Source organism: Rhinichthys klamathensis, unplaced genomic scaffold, assembly GCF_029890125.1.
Source record: "Rhinichthys klamathensis goyatoka isolate OS25496 unplaced genomic scaffold, OSU_Roscu_1.1 h1tg000068l_1, whole genome shotgun sequence".
NCBI classification, from domain to species: domain Eukaryota; kingdom Metazoa; phylum Chordata; class Actinopteri; order Cypriniformes; family Leuciscidae; genus Rhinichthys; species Rhinichthys klamathensis.
In genome coordinates, this window is record NW_026606611.1 from 671244 (window position 1) to 691260 (window position 20017).

A 20017-nucleotide genomic window follows, 5' to 3' on the forward strand; every position below is an offset into this window, starting at 1 on the left:
GTAAACGCATGTGTGCCTTTGTCTGAGTGTGTGAGTCAGAGCATGTGAGTGTGTCTGAATTTTAGCGAGACCATTCTAGTCGGCAGATGGCCACCCGGAAGGGCTTCATCTCTGGCCTCATTGGCTGCTCACATCACAGGCATGCTGGAAAATAAACACACCTGAGCCAAGTTTCTCTCCCACAGACAGCAGCGAGAGCAATTGTTGTTCTGTAAACCACGTTATTGTGTCAGCATTAGTATTTCTAATATGTGCGCTTTATAGAATAACAGCAAAGAAACCCAGTAATCCTGTAAGATTTCTCGTCTCTGAAGTTCGTGCACGTAATAAGCTCTAATCACAGATCAGTAGGATAAATAAAACAACTAGAAATATCCAGGCATATGGTGTTTATTAGACTGGATCTGCTTGCTTATGATTCTCCTGCAGTTTACAGCATCTTGTTTTGCCTACTACCAGACTTATTGTTGAGTATGGAAAGCCTGGTGACACCTGGTCTGGGTGTTTGCTAGCTAGGGCAGAAATAATCAGCATGTTGTCAGGCTGAAACAACTCTGCTGAATCTTTGGTGTCAGACAGGTGACGAGACACATGCTGTTCCCTTTAATTTCCTTTGTCTAGGGGTTTTCTTGGTCTGGGAACCTAAAAAAAAAAGTGTATTCTCATGCATTTCTTTTAAGGAGAATGAACATGATCGGGTGCAATGCATATCTGACATGTAGCCTAAATTCCTTTTGTGCGATCACCATTCAAAATTTGAGGTTTTTTAAATGTTTTTTAAAGAAAGAAGTCTTTTATGCTCATAAAGGCTTCATTTATTTGATCAAAGATACAGTAAAAACATTAATAGTGTGTAATATTCTTGCAATTTAAAATAACTATCCTATATTGTAATAAATTGTAAAATGTAATTTATTTCTGTGTAAATAAATAAATGTGTGCACACTTTACCTTAAAAAAGTCAATCAAAATGTGAATCCTATATAAACTCTTTTGGGTTTCCATTGAATTCCTTTTTATTTAAATATCCTAGCTAATATATTATAGATTTCAATCCAATTTAAAGCCAAAATATGTAGGTTTTTTTGCCACAAGAGGGCGCAGTTTCCAACAATAACAAAGGCGTATGAAGCAGTGATGAGCTGAATGATGGGACTTGCTGTCAAGCTGATGGATCTAATAATGTTTATGGATGAGTGCAATCATTCATGTTTTTAACATTACAGTGGTATGAAGCAGGTCGCGGTTGCTAAAGAGACAGATATCACACGCGAGTCCCGCGGATATAAAGGAATAAGGACATTTAATTCTACCGAACTACGCGCAAGTGCTGGATTACTCACACAGGTCAGATTATTAGACGAATTAAACTTGTGAGGTAACGCAGCGCTGCTTCACTTGGTCTAACGTTACACTATCACACTAAACGGCATTTAAATGTGTGTTGAAAGTTATAATGTTATATTACGTGTTAGTTCGTTTTCTATACGAAACTAGCAGTAAGCTAGATCAACATTAGAATACCATACTGACCATATTCTAACATTTCATCATGTTGAGCTAACGTTATATAACATTGATTTGTTTTATGTAGCCTACATTTGCTCACCTGTCTAATAAAGCTGTCAAGTCGTGACTCGTGAAGCTCTGTCAAGTCCAAGTTAGTCGCGGACGCTAGCTCTCGGCATCTCAAAAACGCCACGCTGATATTGATCCTCATATTAGTTCTCCTTGTTTGTCCCAAAGTCTGCTTGCCATGGTCTATGTTTGAAAGAAACAAGAACTGCGTGCCGCTAAACGTTACGCACTACGAAGTTGTCCACGTCTGTCGCCATGGTTACTTCATGGCTATGGCAGTATGAACGGAAACCGAGGATAGCGCGGATATTGCGTCATTGACAGGCGACATTTTTTTTCCGGGATGGCCACTAATTTAAAATTGGAATTTCTCTGAAATAAAAAATCTTTGGAGACTTTTGGGATATTGTAAGTACACAACTGCAGGAAATATACCACACTGTGCAAGTGATTTTTGGATATTTTATTACAAAATCCTTACATATTGTACCTTTAATTATGTAGTTGTAAATATGATTTTAATAGCACACTTGTGAGTCTACTAAAGAGTGTTTTTGAATGTCAAAATATTGAAAGATTAAAGTAATTTTTCTATGCCATCTTAACATGCAGTTTATACAAATATAATCAGTGGCCCTGCAGTGTTGTCAACAACATTGTTTTGTTTGTTTTAGAATCGTGAGGATCCACCAATGGTGTGAGTTTGGGGCGGGACTATTTGTTTGACTGACCAATGGCAGACTGGAGGGAGTGTTTGGGGAAACTTGTTTGAAATCGTTATTTTTGCAATTCTGTTCGGAGCCATTAGTGTCAGAAACACAAAACACACTTCAGCTTCAGAATACTCCTGTTGAAAGTCCTTTGGTGCGAGAGCAACTGAAGGTTGTTAAAAAAAAGTCCAGATAAGGTCTTATGAAAACGACCTGCAAAGAAATTGCCACCCAGATTCAAAATGATCAGAAATTGCACAATTACCTCCTTAGCCCAGAAACATACTCTGTGCAAATACATGAACGCAAATGCTTCTAGCTATGCAAGCTCAATTTCATGCACCATTGAGTTCTGAAATGTGTCAGAATGGAGTTTATAATGCAACACAAGTAGGCTACACGTTGTATTTACAGCATTGCCTCAAAGGATGCTATAGCGGGCATTAGCGTTAAACTGTCTGTTTCTATGGTCAGTTTTCTCTTTCACGTCAACTTCAGTTGTGGCAGAGCAGAGAGCTTGTTGAGCAAGTTAAAGTTAGCTAAACTGTCAATGTACTGTATACAGCCTATATCTGTTTAATGGAACAGGCATTTGAAAGTAAATCTATCTCAGTTTTAATCTATATTTGACATTGTTGAAGCAGCTCTCTTCTCAGTCTGTCAGTAACGCTCTGTTTAGTTCCTGTCTCAATGAAGCCCCTGGTTCTGAAAAGTGCAATGTGCCCTGATTGGTCGGCTGGACCCGTGTGTTGTGATTGGTCAAACGCTTTGAGCATGTTTTTTGGAAATGACTCACCAGCTCACACAGGCCTCGCCCCCTTTTTTTTTTGCATATATCTTGGGCGGAATCATTTAAATGAGGAATATTGTGATGTGTACATTCCCTTCTTACAGGGCAAAAAGTGATAATGGGATTATGAAATGCAGTGGATTCAGAACAGTGAGTGAACACATCAAATTACCTCATAACTATGTGATCAGAGTCGGTGTCAGAATATAATGTTTTTGCAATGATTTGCACACACATATCCCCCAATATCACACAATAGTACAACTGTCAGACAAGGGCTAGTTAAGGACAGGAGAGAGAGAATAATAGAGAGAGATTATGAGGCGTGGTAAAGAGAGTAGAGGTCACTGATGGCTTTATTACTGTATTGTAATAAGAAATCACCCGAATGGAAAGAGGACACCTGCCATGGTATCGTATAAAATCTTCACATGCGCTCCCTAAACACATTAGAGGATAAGCTTTTGCCCTTCTAGATCCAATACAATGTTGCTGGAAAGAACTTTTGAACACATTCTCTTTAATTAAAAGAGCCAATAAAATATGGGTATAGTTTTGTGGTCATGCACTGCTCAAAATTGACCAAATTTGCATGACTTGAAAATTCACCCCATCTATTTTTCAAATGCATGTTGTGAACGATTCATCCATGCATATGTTTTTTTTTTTTTTTTTATCACGTAATGTTCAATCAAAATATCATAACTTTTGATGAAATGACAAGCTGTGTCCGAAACTGCTCCCTATTTCCTATAGTAGGCTACACTCTATCAAGTGTCGGCCATTTGGTGTCCAAAGTGAATATCATTCCCTAAGTTTGTTCACTCTTTTGCACCCACAGTGGACTCTGATTTCAAGTGTACATTCAATGCATTTGATGGTGGATGGCAACTTTTACAAATGTAGCCAGGTGTACGTTTTTGCTATAAAGTACATCTGTATGAAGATATTGTGAAGCGAAATGATTCAGAGTTATTGATTTACACAGTGCGAAATTGTCCTCGACAGAGTCCTTTCTGACACATGATAGTTCCGTCAGTGTCCGAATTTGCTCACTCATTTTCATTCCCTTTTTCCCATATATAGGACTCAAACGTCATTTTTTTCCCATATATAGGACTCAAACGTCATTTTCATATAGGACTCAAACGTCATTTTCTATATAGGGAGTGATATCGGACACAGCTAAAGACTTCTCTCTGGTGACAAATGTAGGACATCTCTAATCATTTATCCTGCTTTAACTACTGAAAGCTCACATTTATCTGGCTCCATTTTTTTTGTGCGATGCCCACATCTCAAATTCCAATCAACAACCGATGCATCGATAGAACCAAGTCCCGCCCTTTACTCTTGGATGTACATCAAAATACAGAAGAAAAGATCTGTCGCTACTTCTGTTTCATAAGCATATATCAATTTATCTTGTTAAATTTGTTTACAGTAAACTTGCGGAAAAATAATAATTCTGCACTTGTCAAGCCATTAGCTGTGTTTTTTACATTTTAAAGTGAAAATAGAGGGATTAACAGTGACCTCTACAGGTTAAAAGAAGTAAAAACACATCTGCTATGTTTTAAAGTCGGCATGAAACAGAAGTTGCTGTCGTCTTTTCTTCTCTATTTGTGGCATATATGGGAAACGGCTTCTGGAATGAGAAAAATGTAGCGAGAAAAAGGTTGATTTCGTCCTTCAGAAATTGATTGGATCATAGGAAGTTGGGCATAGCTAACTAAATGGAGGCAGATCTGAATGCCAGTTTGCAGTCAGATGTGGAGGATATTTAGTTCCACGTTCCGCCGAGACGCGTCATGAAGAGAACAGATGTCGTTTCAAGGGGGAGGGGAGGGTAACGTTTTTGATTAAAGATTACGAATATGAATAAAACAAAACAAAAATGTGCATGGATAAATCGTTTTATAATAAGCACTGCAATATTCTATAAAAAAAAAAAAAAACCCTGAATTGTCAATTTTAATTTCATGGGGACTTTCAAATGAATGGATGGCTAACAGATGGCTATTTGTAACATCTGAGTGCATCAAGGGTGAGACCAAACAGGAGGAATGCTTTGGGACAAAAGAGTTAGCTAAGACCGATAACAGTGCAGACACCTGTCAATCAAAGGTTCAGATCCACATGTGCAGAGAACACCTGCAGCCACTACCCTTCAGTTCACCTGTGACTGCAGCAACCGAAGCAGAACTGTGGCTCGGTTCCAAAACCTAGTCAGCTGCCTTGCTGTCTAATGCTTATATAGGCATAAGGCAACAACCTAATTGAAATGGAAACTCGTAAGTGACCGATTTTGAATGCTCTACAAATGCACAGGACAATCGATTTTTTTTCAATCAACGCAATTGCTTATTAGAGTACTGTGTTGTTAGCAACATGCTAAGATCAAACTGTATTGAAATTAGTTTGGTTTCAACATGTTGTAAAACATAATGCAGCACTATGTTTAAAGTTGGCATGAAACTGAAAACACGGTAGTATTTACTTATATGTTCAACTGAAACGGCTTCTTGAACAAAGAAAAAGTAGGAAGTTAAGCTTTTGATTAAAGAGGGCACATTATGATTTGCATGGATAAATCATTTATAATAAACACTACAATTTTCCATTAAAAAAGTAATGTTCATGCTGACATTTAGTTTTTTCACTGAACTTGTTGCACTGTATGATGGGGTTGGCTTTTTCATAAAGGATACATGCAATGCTGCCCTAAAGTCACCATGAAATCAAAATAGCTAATTCCTATTTTTTGATGGAACGTTGCAATATTTATCACAAATGATTAATCCGTGCACATCATTCTTTTTTTATAATTCATGTGCCCCGTAATCTTTAATCCAAATAACTTCCCCTTTCTCTCGCAACGACATCTCTTCTCTGATGACGTGTTTACTGGGGGGCGGGGCCAACCTGTCACTCACATGAGATCCACCAATAGCAAACCACAACCATCCAATCCAAAATCAAGTCCCGCCCTACTTTTTTTCTTGTTCCAGAAGACGTTTCACTCGGATATACGTCACAAAGGGGAATAAAAGACTTGCAAATATTATCTTAATATTGTAATATTATCATTTAGAGCTCAAGTTGGTTGTGTTGGCTTAACTGAGTACATGAAGTTAACTAACCACATAACATCATGTAATGTATCATAGCTGTATATTACTGTATATGGACATTACTTTGATACACTCATCTCTGGCCGATAACAGAATTCTTCCTAAATTGTAACATTAGAAAAAGCATTTTCTGTAAAGCTATGAAAAAAAAAAATGTATAGTGAAAAGCGCTTTACAAATAAAATTTAATTGCATTGAACTGAATTAAGGGTGCAGCTGTACAGTATAGCTTTACATACTGGGGTGTGTATATGATTAGCAAATGAGTCATACCGCAGCATGAGGGAAGGAGGAGGAGGAGGGGATGAAAAAAGTCTCCTCTACAGTTCAGCTTCCTTTTTTCATTTTTACAAATTCAATTCGGATTAAAGGAGTCATGCTTTAAATTTTCACTTTATCTCCCTTTGTCAATCCATCAGAACAAAAGCACTATTCCACTTGGTGGAACAATTTGAATCACCTGCAAGATCCTTTTTTAAATATGTATGTAGGCCAGCAGTCTTTCTTTGGCAGGTCATTTGAAATCATCCACAGAATCCCTATCATCTCCTGCTCTTTCTCTGGCACGTGAAAAATCAACCCGATTGTGGCACCTTTTCAAGTAGAGCTCATTTTAGAGAAAAATACTTGTTTTTGAGATCAAATAAAGGAATAAAAGAAATGGCATATGAATAAAGCCATTCAGACATTTGATACCAGTGTTGATGCTATAATCAACTACTAGATTTTTACATATTTCTGAAGGAAATATAAGTGTTTGCACATGCTAAACTCACAGGCACAATGCTAGAGTGTTGCTAGGGCATTGCTTTGGGATTTCTAAGGTTGTTGCTAGGTAATTATTTACCGTTCCCAAGTCAAAAGAGCCCATTTTATGTCTCAATGTGGCTTGGGTTTCTTCTTCAATAGAAAAAAATCACTAATATATTGCATTTGCTATCATTTTTATAATAATACCAAAATAAACACGTATTTAAATAATCATTTACAATAAAATCTTTATATTTCAGTAAATACCACCATAATCTCTTAATGAAACCGGATTACTGTAAAATAGATTTTACTAAAAGGATGTTTGACGCCCTCTATTGGAAGGAGAGACACATTACAAAAACACAGGGGGACACAGCCCTTAACTTACAGTACAAGTAGGGTTGTAACAAGCCTGTTTATTTATGTTTTTACTTTTGTGTGCCAAACTTCTTAACCTCATATAAGAGTCAAGTCAAATATATTTATATAGCGCTTTTCACAATACAGATTGAAGAGTCCAATAGTCAACTGTGACAAGCTCAAGCTCCAACCTCATAATAACAGACAGCTAATTGTCTGTAATGTGTGCATTTATTGAAACCTTTTGTTGCCTCATATTGTCCTGAGCTACTGTGCTTTTAAGCTGCATGTGTCTTTTGTGCATCCAATGGATTTGTGGTTGTATATCCAGCCTTGCAAAGCAGTTACATGACTAATGTGATTCTCACAAACGGACAACTGTTTTTGCTTGGTTTAATAACTGTTACCAAGTGTACTGCATTATGTTTCAAGATACACATACTCATAGATAAAAGGATTTGCCTTGGATATTTCATACCCCTTGTATTTCCTAACAGCGCTCCTTGTCCTTTGCCTCACATGCTGGTCATGAGTCCCAGCGTCGTCCCACTGGACTCCCAGCTGTTCTTCGGACTGTCCGGTTCTTTCCAGGAACTGCGGTGTCACAGTCCATTACTGCAGAAACATTTATTAAAAAGAGCTTGTTCATTGATTCAGAATATTTTAAATGAATCCAAGTCAGACGTCAGAGATTCAAGGTCATAGGAAAAGAACTCGAAACAAGGGGTGGTGGTGAGAAATGGGCAGCGTTTTTTCTGAGTAATGAGGGAGGTTCTGGTATGTTATATTGTAGATAGTCAAACATTAAGCAGCGAAAACAGAGAAAGACAGCTGAAACCGAAAGCGAAGAGGAATTTGTTGGGAAAGACATTTTTGAGATAGCAGTGCAACAACACTGGAAGAAATAAATCTCAGGAAACATGCACCCCAGTATGGAGGAGTTCAGTTCAGAGGATTCTGGTGTTCAAGATGTGGGACCTCAACTCAACGGGCTGGTGGTCCGGATCCTGGAGACGATGTCAGTGCTGCTGGTGCGGGTCAGACAGAAGGTTCTGGAAATAGCGGTTCTGATCTGTGTGATTCTGCTGTTGTTCTGGGTGGCTTTATTCCTCTACGGCAGTTTCTATTATTCCTTTATGCCCACAGCCAATTTCGTCACACCTGTCAATTTCTTCTACAGGTGAGATGTTAGTTAGGATACACTAACTTAAATCATTTTCTTAATCAGTTTTTTTGCTTTTCAGATAAGTGTAAATGCAATACGTTTTTTTTAAGCATAAACCCTATTAAATTATGCCCTATTAAAAATGAAGGTTCCAAAAGGGGTTTTTACAGTAATGCCATAGAAGAATTATTCAATAGAACACAATTCAATGGAAAGATGATTGAGAGATTCCTCAAAAGTATCATATTTGATTACTGTACATTTTAACAGGATTTTTGTTACAGGATTAAGTAAACTACCACTTGAAATATTTCTCAGGGACCAAGGTATAAAAGTTATTCTTATGTTTACTTTATTAAAATTAGTAAAGATTCTACAGCAAAAAAGACACATGAATCGTGAGCTGAAGGGGCACGTTTTTTGAATGACACTAAAAGGGCTTTTACTTGCTAAAAAAGTAAACTATCAATCGGATGACAGAAGGCATGTAGTAGATTGTGTACAACATTTTTCAGTAAAGTTTTGACATGTTGATCATTTAAAGGCTTTAGAAATTTGCCTACTTAGAAAGTAGGCTTTCTAAGGTAAACTTGATACTTAAATATTGGGGCAAATGTCACAGGATCAGCCTAGGGTTGACTGTAGTAGTTTTTTATATCAATCATCTGTGTTTGTTCATGTCAAATGTGTTTCTGGTCAGCAGGAGTGATTGTCCATCTCCTCATCACCCCATGTGTTCTTTCCCTGTGGCTAATGTCTCTTTACTGAAAAATGGAAAGGATCAGGTGACCATCCTTGATCTAATCCTTGTTTAAGTTTTTAATTTGAACTTTTTAATATCCTTTCAAACTAATGACTTATGACATAGGCCTATACTATACTTTATTATGTGAAACTGTGCAAAGTATGCAATAAGTATTTCAAACACCAGCATGCCGCATTGTCGTCACATGACCTCATTGCATGTTTATCTCACACTCTAAAAATGCTGGGTTGTTTTAACCCAACTTTGGGTCAAATATGGACAAAACCAAACGTTGGGTTGAAAATGTAATTAAAAAATGTAACCCAATGGCTGGGGTTGTCAAAATTTGACCCAAAGTTGGGTTAAAACAACCCAGCATTTTTTAGAGTGCAGTGGTGTTTAGTTATGCTAAAAATAAATACATATTTTATTTTAGCATCTTAGTCCAATTTTGTGCAAAATTGACTTTTGGGGTGTTTTGATCAAATAATTAAGAAAGAAATATCCTCAAAATCATGGCAGACATCACTTTTGGTTTATTCAGTCACGGCGCTCTACAGTGGGCTCAGTTTGTATACTGCACATATTGTGCAGTCATCGGGAGATTCCATGCATACAGAATATTTGCATACTGTACACAGTGGACATTTTTCCAAAATAGATTGAGTGGTATAATATTTCATATATACCCATGCTGTTTTTTGCTTTTCTCTTTCCTGCCTACAGGTAATGACATACGGCCAGCCCTATCAGATCGCACTAGAACTGGAAATGCCAGAGTCTCCAGCCAATCAGGAGCTGGGAATGTTCATAGTGAAAATCTCTCCTTATTCTAAAACTAGTCAGATTGTTGACATTTCAACACGTTCTGTAAGTGCACAAACTAGGAGGCAGTGAAACACATGAAAATGTATTTTTATGATAAAAGAGTTCAAACGAGTAAATTGACTCCGGACCATTGAATTATTCGAAAATAATGCTCACCTGAGTTAATGCTAAAGCGGCCACGACGCAAAGCGGGTGTGCATTATTTTCTAATAATTCAACGGACCGTAGTCAATTATGCAGCTTATACTATGATTATCACACCTCAAGACATTGTTCATGTGTTATATTTCAAGAGATTTGTCAGGTTTTTGTCCTTAAAACGCTCTTGTTTGTTGGACTAATTTCTTATGCATCTTATCCCATGCCTCCGTTGCTAATTCCAAAACATATAACGGAGACTTGAGCCATTGATAGCAGACTAATGCAGTTATTAGACAGAGAGAGATTAAATGTTCACCCAAAAAATGTAATTCTGCCATCATTTACTCACCCTCAAGTTGTTCCAAACCTGTATGAATTTCTTTCTTCTGCTGAACACAAAAGAAGATATTTTGCAGAATGTCGGTAACCAAACAGTTGATAGACAACATTGACCTCCATAGTATGAAAAAAATAATAATATGGAAGTCAAAGGGGCCCATTAACTGTTTTGCAACAGCAACTGTTGCAAAATATAGGTTCTCCAAGACGAGCTTCGCGAGCTTTCTGACCCCATTTAGAAGATCCTGTTTCACAATGCTCCAGCTGTGGTTTCATCTTTCTCTCTCTATCTCTCAGGCGATGCTCCATTATCGCTCCTCTCTTCTTCAGGCTCTGGGCACAGTGGTCTTCTCCCCCATGCTGTTAACAGGAGCATCTGAGCAGAAGCAGTCAATCGTAGTGGAACTGTACTCTGAATTCAAAGATAATTCTGTGAGTGATGATTCTGAAAACCCTAGCAACTGCATAGCAACTTACTAAAACAACTCAGAACACCCTAGCAACGCACTGGAACACAAGACAACACATTGTGCAGCAGATTTTAGTATATACACAACAACTTCACATTTTCTTCACAAAATAAACTGAATATTAAGAGAGGAAATAAGCTATATTAAGAGAGGAAATGTGGAACAAACCCAGTACTCAGTACAGTTGTCTCTTTTCTCTGTTCAGTACAAACCCATTGTTGGAGCTTTCATTGAGATCCATTCCCAGAATGTTCAGATCTACAAGGCGCGTCTCTACATCTTCGCTCACTTTACAGGCATCAGGTTTGTGTATTCCTGTATATTTACTTAGTTGCTTCAATAAAATCCTAACATTCTTCATCCAGGCATCTCTCTCTGATCTTCACAGGTACCTGCTGTATAACTTCCCCCTGACAACAGCACTGATCGGAGTGATGAGTAACTTTAGTTTCCTCAGTTTGATCACCATTCTCAGTTTCCTGCAGTTTAATCTGGGTAGTCGCAGGATACCTGGAAAGGTGCGCTGCTCTAAAATATCTATCCATCTATACATCCATCCATCCAATCTACCCAGGCTATCTATCTATCTTATCATCCAGGCTATCCATCCATCCATCCATGCTTGCTTTCTATCTTATCTATCCATCCATTTAAGCTATCCACTCATTCGTCCATTCATCCACCCATCCATCCAAGCTATCCATTCATTCATCCACCCATGCTCTCTATCGTATCTAGCGATCCATCCAACCTATCCATCCATTCAGGCTATCCATCCATCCAATCTATTTATCCAGGCTGGCCATCCATCCACTTTTCACACAGTTTTCTCTTTGCTTCAGACTGGTTTGCAAGAAGAGGAAAGGAATGAACAAGATGACCTGGATGATCAGTTTGAACCCCAGGATGAAAGAAATGCACCAGGTGAAGCTCATGTACAATTGCAACTGCTGTAATAAAAAAGGGTAAAATCCTATAGATTTAAAAAAATATATATTGTATACTTGAAATCATATACAGTCATTTAAATGGATAGTTCATCTATAGATTACAATAACTCTTGAGTGAAATGAAAATAAATGAGATCAATGCACATTCAAATCAATAAAGCATCTAAATATGAAAGGCTAGCAGATAAATGTGGTTCATTCATGCCATTTCGAACCTTTCTTGACTGTGGGTTGATCTAATTCTGTGAACAGCCTCTACAAAAGACTTGTTGGATTCCTCAATTTTTATGGAAAATGTTGACACCATGGAGTGCAATTCTGTGGAGTTGGAAGAATCCATTCCAGACGTGGGGGTGGACGAGAGTGAAGACTCCAGAGAACTTGCTGAAGATGAACCCATCTGTGAGGCTGGGGATGGAGAAATGATTTTGAGGCACAGGCATTTATCACAGGGCATGATACAAACTTCTCAAGCATTAACAGACACCATAGATAAAAATGATCGTGTTGGTGTCTGTACAAGCTTCTAGAGAAGGAATGGAGCCATCTTCTAAATGAGGGTAAATGTTATGAAAAGCAAAGGCCACCAAGTTGACTTCATATTTGGTAACCATTTCCTTGTTTAAAATATATGAACATATGCTAGCCTGAAATAATCGCTTGTCATTATTTCAAAAGTAATCAAGACAAGCACAATTCTATCACCACCATTTATTATTTCTCAAGTATAACCTATATCCAAACTAACCGTTCCAGAAGTATCCTTTGTTGTGGAATATAATATAATAATAATAACAACAACAACTACAGCACTGAAAACAGCGAGACTGTGTCAATAAATAGCCCAAGGGGGAAAAATGGCATTTGGTTGTGGCGTATGTCTGGAAAATGACATTATTAATTTGCATTAATTTACATGCATTTCTTTTGGAAACACAGACAACCAGAGAAATATCTATTGGTTGTGACAGCAGAAAGAGCTGAGGATATGACTTTACTGAAGGTTATTTGTGGACATGTGACATTTATAATTATGACTTTGAATGTAAAAAAAAAGAAAAAACTTACATTTTTAAGTGAAAAAAAAACTTCAAATTGAATGTAAAAAAATAAAATGTTGAAGTATTTGTACATCATGGTATACTGTCTTTAATTTACACTGATTTTACATATAAAAAAAACATACTGTATTATAATAGAATTTAATGAGAATTACAAAACAACTCAAAATGAAAATTTGGAGCAAGATGTACAAAACAAGTAATAGAATCTGTAGTTTATGGTAGATGATAGACAGAGCATGGTGCCAACTACACCAAAGGCATGTGTTCAATTCCCAGGAAATGTGCATTCTGATAAAACAAGCAAGTATCTACCAAATGGAAATGCATCATGACGCGATGGCAAGAGTCAGTCACTGCTCAACACTAAAAAGTGTGGGTCAGCCCTCAGTACAACCTCCAAAAGAGCTCCTTGTCAAAAATGTTGTGGAAAACCGTGATGTCACATTATGCAAATCACTGCTGGAAACCGTTGACAGCAAGACTTTGAACTGGCATTGAGTCTTTGATGCTGAACTGCTGGATGGTTCAACTTGACACACAGGAGTGATGAAAGATTGGCAAATCGGGTACGTGGGAGTTGGTGCCTTTTTTCCCCCTACAAGTAATTGTTTTGAACTTTGTGCCACTTAGCATATGTGTGCTATTTCCTGGGCAGATAAATCTTGCTCTAGTATTTTGTAGCTTTATATATGTCAAGGAAATCTTCACATGATGTGCCTCTTTAAACAACAATAGTTTATTGATAAGATGAATATTGTAATTTGTTATCTGCCTATTCATCTGTCTTCTTTAGGTATTCTATTATGATTTATCAAATAATGATTTTCTTCATCCCCCCAGATTCTCTTTCTCTAGAGCTCAAAATAACAAAACACGAGTTTCGTCCGTTTCTGATGAGAATTTCCATCTTAGCGGCTTTATGAAAGACTTGGATTCTACTCCAGAAAGAATGAGCACATTGTCAGAAAAGAAAAGCAATGGAAGGGATGAGGAGAGCATGAGAGATGCCGTAGAAGACACGATGTTTGATTTCTCACCATCCTTGAACAATCAAAGTCATCATAACAAGAACACAGTCTTCAGAGCCAGACCTAAACTGGCTGCCGCTCACGCCGTCCTTTCTTCCAAGTTAGAAGAGCCATCTGGAACTCAGATAAATGCATGTGAGGAAACGGAGGACATGAAACCAGAACCTCTGGAATATGTATGTGTGGATCCCCCACCAATACCTGCTGGAGAAATGACCAAGGACGAGGACGTGGAAGAGCAGAGAGTGAAAGAGAGGGTGATGGCTAGTGAAAATCTTGTTGAAGAGGGTTCAAAAGTGGCACTGAATGCAGCAACTAGGAAAAGCCTGTGGAGAGGTGAGATGGTTCTGAAGGAAGGGGTGCGGGAAAGGCTGGGAGGAGGTCTGGAGAGTATCGATGAGAGTAACGAGGGAGAATTCAACAACAAACGAGTGCACAGGAAGAAGAGCTGGGGCTTAAAACAGAGAAACGCACAAACGTTTGGGTCATCACGGGATGGAGATCATTATACGCAGGGAAGCATGAAGAAAGTTGGTGAGGAAGAATTAGTTTCCCACCCTGTTCTCTCTCGGGTTCTCCTTCACTCCTCCTCTGCTTCATCCTCCTCTTCATTCAACAACTCCTCAGCAGAAAGTGATGAAGTCTTCAGCGAGAGTGAGGATACAGCCGCCAGGAGGCAGACGATGAAGAAGGTGAGTGGAAGTCTGGGAAAGCTTAGAAAGCACAAAGCAGTTTATCTTGATTCTGCAGAATCTCTCATGGATCAGATAAACTGGTGTCAGGTTCAGTATGAACTGTGGACCAACTGAAAAGGACAATATTTTTTGTGTGCACTGAAATGTGTTAGACAATTTGCATGGACCATAACTCAACGTATTTGAATAAGTTATTTGCATAGTCCTGTAGACAGAAAGTAGCAGGTTGCCGTCACATTTGCAATAATCCCAAAACAAATTCTTTAAATGTCATACTAAAACATGCAATATACTCCATAATGCATCAAGTAGTGAGTAACATATGGGTTTGAACTGTTTCACCATTGGTAGGGTATAACAATAAACCCTTCAAGGTTAAAGAAGCATGCAATTTTATGAACAATGTTAGAAAATAATAACACAGAAAATGGTTTTTAAGGTACTGTCACTAAATGACCCCATTTTTCCCAGTGTCGATCTTGGAGAACATTTTTGACCATGATGCAGTGGTCCAAACGTACACAAAGCTCATGGATCCAGCTAGCTGGTCACCAAGGTACGTAGTTCAGGCTTTTCTAAAGGACACCACATTTTGACCCTCACCCTTTTCTATTAAAAAACATCATGTTAAATAAAATGGGTTTGAACAATACTTTTGAACTAAGCTGAATTTTGTAGACAAAATGTGTTTTGTGTGGTTTCTCTAGGTAATGTAAGGCTGAGTGAGGGTGGGGAGGTGCTGAAGAGGTTTTGCAAGGTGGAAGATGTCTGTCTGCAGGCCCTCATGTCTGATGCACTCTGTCAGTTCGTGCCACATTATTTTGGGCACATCAGTCAGGACGGAGAGAGATACATCCGTCTAGAGGACCTGCTTAGTGGGCTCAAACATCCGGTCATCATGGACTGCAAAATGGGTGTCCGGTAGGAAGGGAACTAACGTTAATTTGTCTTGTTACCTTAAGCCACAATGTACAGTTGAGTACCTCAAAGTGAGAGACAATGTTTTATAAAATACTAATGCATGCAAGAATGAAAATCAATGTTGCACAAAAGTTCTGATTAGTGATGTTTTCAGCAACTAAAACTATTCAGCAACTGGATCGGCAAAGACATTTACAGTACTGTGCAAAAGTCTTAGGCACGTTAGTATTTTCACCCCAAGAAAATGGTTTTAAGCCAGTTATTTATATCTTTTGCTGTATTTCAGAAATATCAGTTTACATTTCAAAACATTAATTTGGCCATTAATTGTAATAATCCAGTGAGATTTTTGTATGCACAAGGAGTCTGACAACAGCCAGTATATTCCCCACAGAGATCTGATCTCACCATCATCGAGTTTATCTGTGATTACATGAAGAAACAGAAAAAACTGAGACAGACTAAATCCAGAAGAACTGTGGCAACGTCTCCAAGGTGCTTGAAGAAACCTTCCTGCAAAGACAGTCCTGTGAAAAGTTATAGGCACTTGTCTAAAAATGCTGTAAAGTGAGGATGCTTCCAAAAATAATGTTATAAATAGATTTTATTTATCAATTAACTTCTAATAACTAAATCAAATCAATATTTGGTGTGAGCACCCTTTGCATTTAAAACTGCTTTTGTCCAGATACACTTTCACATCGCTTTTCAGGTATCTTTGGAAGGTTTCTTTAAACGTTTTGGAGACTTTGCCACAGTTCTTCTGGATTTAGTCTGTCTCCGTTTTTCTGTTTCTTCATGTAATTCCAGACAGCCTCGATGATGGTGAGATCAGATCTCCATGTGGAGCATAGCGGCTGTTGTTAGACTCATTGTGCATACTAAAATCTCACTGGATAATTACAATTAATGGCAAAATTAATGTTTGGAAATGTAAACTGATATTTCCTACTGACACACTACAGCAAAAGACATACATAACTGGTTTAAAACAGTAACGTGCCTGACTTTTGCACAATACTGTATACCTTTTCAGTTATGGCTGAAAGAGTTTTGGAGGGCCGAAACCATTGAGAGAAACTGTGACATTTAATTAGCACTTCTCTGATGATTTGCTTTGACCATGTCGTACACTTAATGTGGACAAGATACAACAGGTAAACAAGTCAGAAGTGTGGACACACTTCATTTGGACCAAAAAGAATGCCAAAGTAGCAATATGTAAAAATATTTAGGCTGAAATATCGAGAGGCGTCTTGTTAAAGGGACACTCCACTTTTTTTGGAAATAGGCTCATTTTACAACTCCCCCAGAGTTAAACTGTTGAGTTTTACCGTTTTTGAATCCATTCAGCCGATCTCCGGTTCTGGCGGTACCACTTTTAGCATAGCTTATAGCATACATCATTGAAGTGGACAAGACCATTAGCATTTCTAAAAAAAAAAATGACCAAAGAGTTTCGATATTTTTCTTATTTAAAACTTGACTCTTCTGTACATCGTGCACTAAGACCGACGGAAAATGTAAAGTTGCGATTTTCTTGGCTGATATGGCTAGGAACTATACTCTCATTCCTGCGTAATAATCAAGAAACTTTACTGCCGTACCATGAGAGCAGCAGGCGTAATGATATGACGCAACGCCTGAAAATAGCAACTTTGCATTTTCCGTCGGTCTTAGTGCACGATGTAACTACAGAAGAGTCAAGTTTTAAATAAGAAAAATATCGAAACTCTTTGGTCATTTTTTTTTAGAAATGCTAATGGTCTTGTCCACTTCAATGATGTATGCTAAGCTATGCTAAAAGTGGTACCGCCAGAACCGGAGATCGGCTGAATGGATTCAAAAACGGTAACTCTGGGGGAGTTGTAAAATGAGCCTATTTCCAAAAAAAGTGGAGTATCCCTTTAAAGAACTGTACTATGACTGGTTTAATGTATTACCTGAGAACACGACACCCTGAACAGAGTACCAACTTTAGTTACCCAATTACCCAAATGTAACTTTATATTCGGTTTTGGTTTTCAGCGATTTGAAAACATCCATTTTGATGAATCACTAGTTTTTAATATAACCTATGTGTCCAAAATACCATTTTAGTTTGCTACTCTTCTCTTCATTGACCTTATAATCACACTATATTTTAACAATAATGCAGTACAATCTAGAATCTATGGCATTACTTGCAGGACATACCAAGAGGAGGAGATCAATAAGGCCAGGACCAACGCCAGCGTACGCTCTGATATGTATCAAAAGATGGTGAAAGTGGATCCGGCAGCTCCCACTGCAGAAGAACACGAACAGAGAGGAGTAACAAAGCTGCGTTACCTACAGTGGAGGGATGACAGCAGTTCCACCTCATCACTGGGCTTCCGCATAGAAGGCATAGTGGTATGAAACATGAGGCTAAAATACAGAGAGACACTGTATGATCATTTATTTAGATATTTCACTGTTTTTTTGTTTGTTTTGTTTTTCAGATTGGGAATGGTAAAGTGTTACGAGACTTTTACAAAACACGCACAGAGGCTCAAGTGACAGAAACCCTGCTATCCTTCACCAGGAGCCAGGTTCACATTCTAGTAAGTGGACATAAAAACTCACACACACATATAAAAACAAGTCAACATTCACTAGCTTCATTTCTGAAACGATTTTCTTTTCTGGCTGACATCAACAAGCTCTCTTATTTTACCAATAAATTAAACACTTATTGGTTCCTACTAGGTAAAAACTAATCCCACCTTACATTTTATGTTCACATATCTTGTTTCACTCTGAATACTTCAATTTTAAGAAATTGGGTTGTGAATGGGGATTCATGTTGAATTTAAGCACTGTTTTTGTATGTTTTTGTCCCATATAACTTTTTCTATTATTCTACACCAAATATGCCTACTTAACAATATAATTGAAATATATATATATATATATATATATATATATATATTTTTCAATTATATTGTTAAGTAGGCATATTTGGTGTAGAATATATATATATATATATATATATATATATATAATCTAATTGCAGTTCATCCCAAATATATCAAAATATTCTTCACTTGTCACTTTGTGTATCTCAGGAGGCCTACGGATCCAGATTACAGGCACTGAGCGAAGCACTAAAGGAGTCAACCTTTTTCTACAAACACGAGGTTATTGCAAAACGTTAAACTTGTCTCAGTTTTCTTATACACTACATTATAGAGCTGTTCACTTTGAAGCTTTAAAAACCAGAAGAGAATTGGTATTTCAAGCCATGGAGTTTCGTGTTGATTTTAAAATGGCAAATTTTGATTCATGAGTAAAATAAGACCTATCACGTTTTGCTCTACAACATATATTGGACACAATTATACCTCAAGCATGAAATTTAAATCTGCATATTTAAAAAAAAAAAATCAAAAAATGGCCAAATATTTGGCAAAGGATGTGGGTTTTGTGTTTGACGGATCACAGCTAATTTCACTCAATTGGAACCAGAGTTTGGCCTACGAATTACCTCACAACTGAACAGCTCCATTTTTCATCTCAAAACACAATTTATGGGAATTTTGTTACCTCTCTGCCTCTGAATAAACATCTCAACTTCTCACAGATCATAGGCAGCTCTTTACTTTTCGTCCACGACTGCAGCGGCAAAGCAAACATATGGATGATAGATTTTGGAAAGACCATCCCAACCCCAGAGGATGTCCAGCTGAGGCATGATGTTCCATGGGTGGAGGGAAACAGGGAGGACGGGTACCTTATCGGATTGACCTCCCTCATCTCTCTGCTGAAGGAAGCCATCAAGCAAGCAGGGGAGCAAAGCCAAGAGGAACCACTTTGATAGTGACCTCACATTAACTCCAGTAAATGACACCAAAAAGACAAATGATTTCACTTTGGATCCAACAATAGACAACCAAACTGTTTTTAGGACATGTCAGGTCTATAAAGCTTTAAACAGTTAAAGGGATCGTTCACCCAAAAATGAAAATTCTGTCAACATTTACTCACCCTCAAGTTGTTCCAAACCTGTTTGAGTTTCTTTCATCTGCTGAACACAGAAGATGATATTTTGAAGAATGTCGGTAACCAGACAGTTGACGGTAGCCACTGACTTCCATAGGGAAAAAAATAAATAATACGATGTAATGGGGACCATGAACTATTTAATTACCAACATTCTTCAAAATATCATCTTTTGTGTTCAACAGAAGAAAGAAACTCATACAGGGTTGGAACAACCTGAGGGTGAGTAAATGATAACAGAATTTTCATTTTTGGGTGAACTGTCCCTTTAATAGTATTAATGAAGCACTTCTGTTGCTATGGTCGTTGCAAATGTTCTTGTG

At 37.8% G+C, this 20017-nt stretch overlaps 2 protein-coding genes across 5 annotated transcripts; both read left to right on the forward strand.

Moving 5' to 3' along the window:
- The first annotated feature begins 7780 nt into the window (after positions 1 to 7780).
- Positions 7781 to 12994, forward strand: bscl2l (BSCL2 lipid droplet biogenesis associated, seipin, like). 4 transcript variants are annotated; one of them, XM_056250169.1, is made up of 9 exons: positions 7784 to 8106; positions 8138 to 8505; positions 9191 to 9275; positions 9962 to 10105; positions 10841 to 10975; positions 11219 to 11316; positions 11402 to 11531; positions 11856 to 11937; positions 12216 to 12992. In XM_056250169.1, exons 2-9 carry the CDS (start codon positions 8246 to 8248, stop codon positions 12491 to 12493), a joined length of 1212 nt encoding a protein of 403 aa, XP_056106144.1. In that variant the 5' UTR covers positions 7784 to 8106; positions 8138 to 8245; the 3' UTR covers positions 12494 to 12992. The 4 variants fall into 4 exon arrangements, with proteins under 4 accessions (XP_056106147.1, XP_056106144.1, XP_056106143.1 ...); XM_056250172.1 differs by having other exon boundaries at positions 7781 to 8505; positions 10874 to 10975; positions 12216 to 12994; XM_056250168.1 differs by having other exon boundaries at positions 7784 to 8505.
- Positions 12995 to 13371: 377 nt separating this feature from the next.
- On the forward strand, positions 13372 to 19659 carry si:ch73-22a13.3 (inositol-trisphosphate 3-kinase B). The gene is made up of 8 exons (XM_056250173.1): positions 13372 to 13593; positions 13868 to 14747; positions 15222 to 15306; positions 15458 to 15671; positions 17861 to 18065; positions 18155 to 18256; positions 18761 to 18832; positions 19276 to 19659. Exons 1-8 carry the CDS (start codon positions 13574 to 13576, stop codon positions 19507 to 19509), a joined length of 1812 nt encoding a protein of 603 aa, XP_056106148.1. The 5' UTR covers positions 13372 to 13573; the 3' UTR covers positions 19510 to 19659.
- Positions 19660 to 20017: the final 358 nt, after the last annotated feature.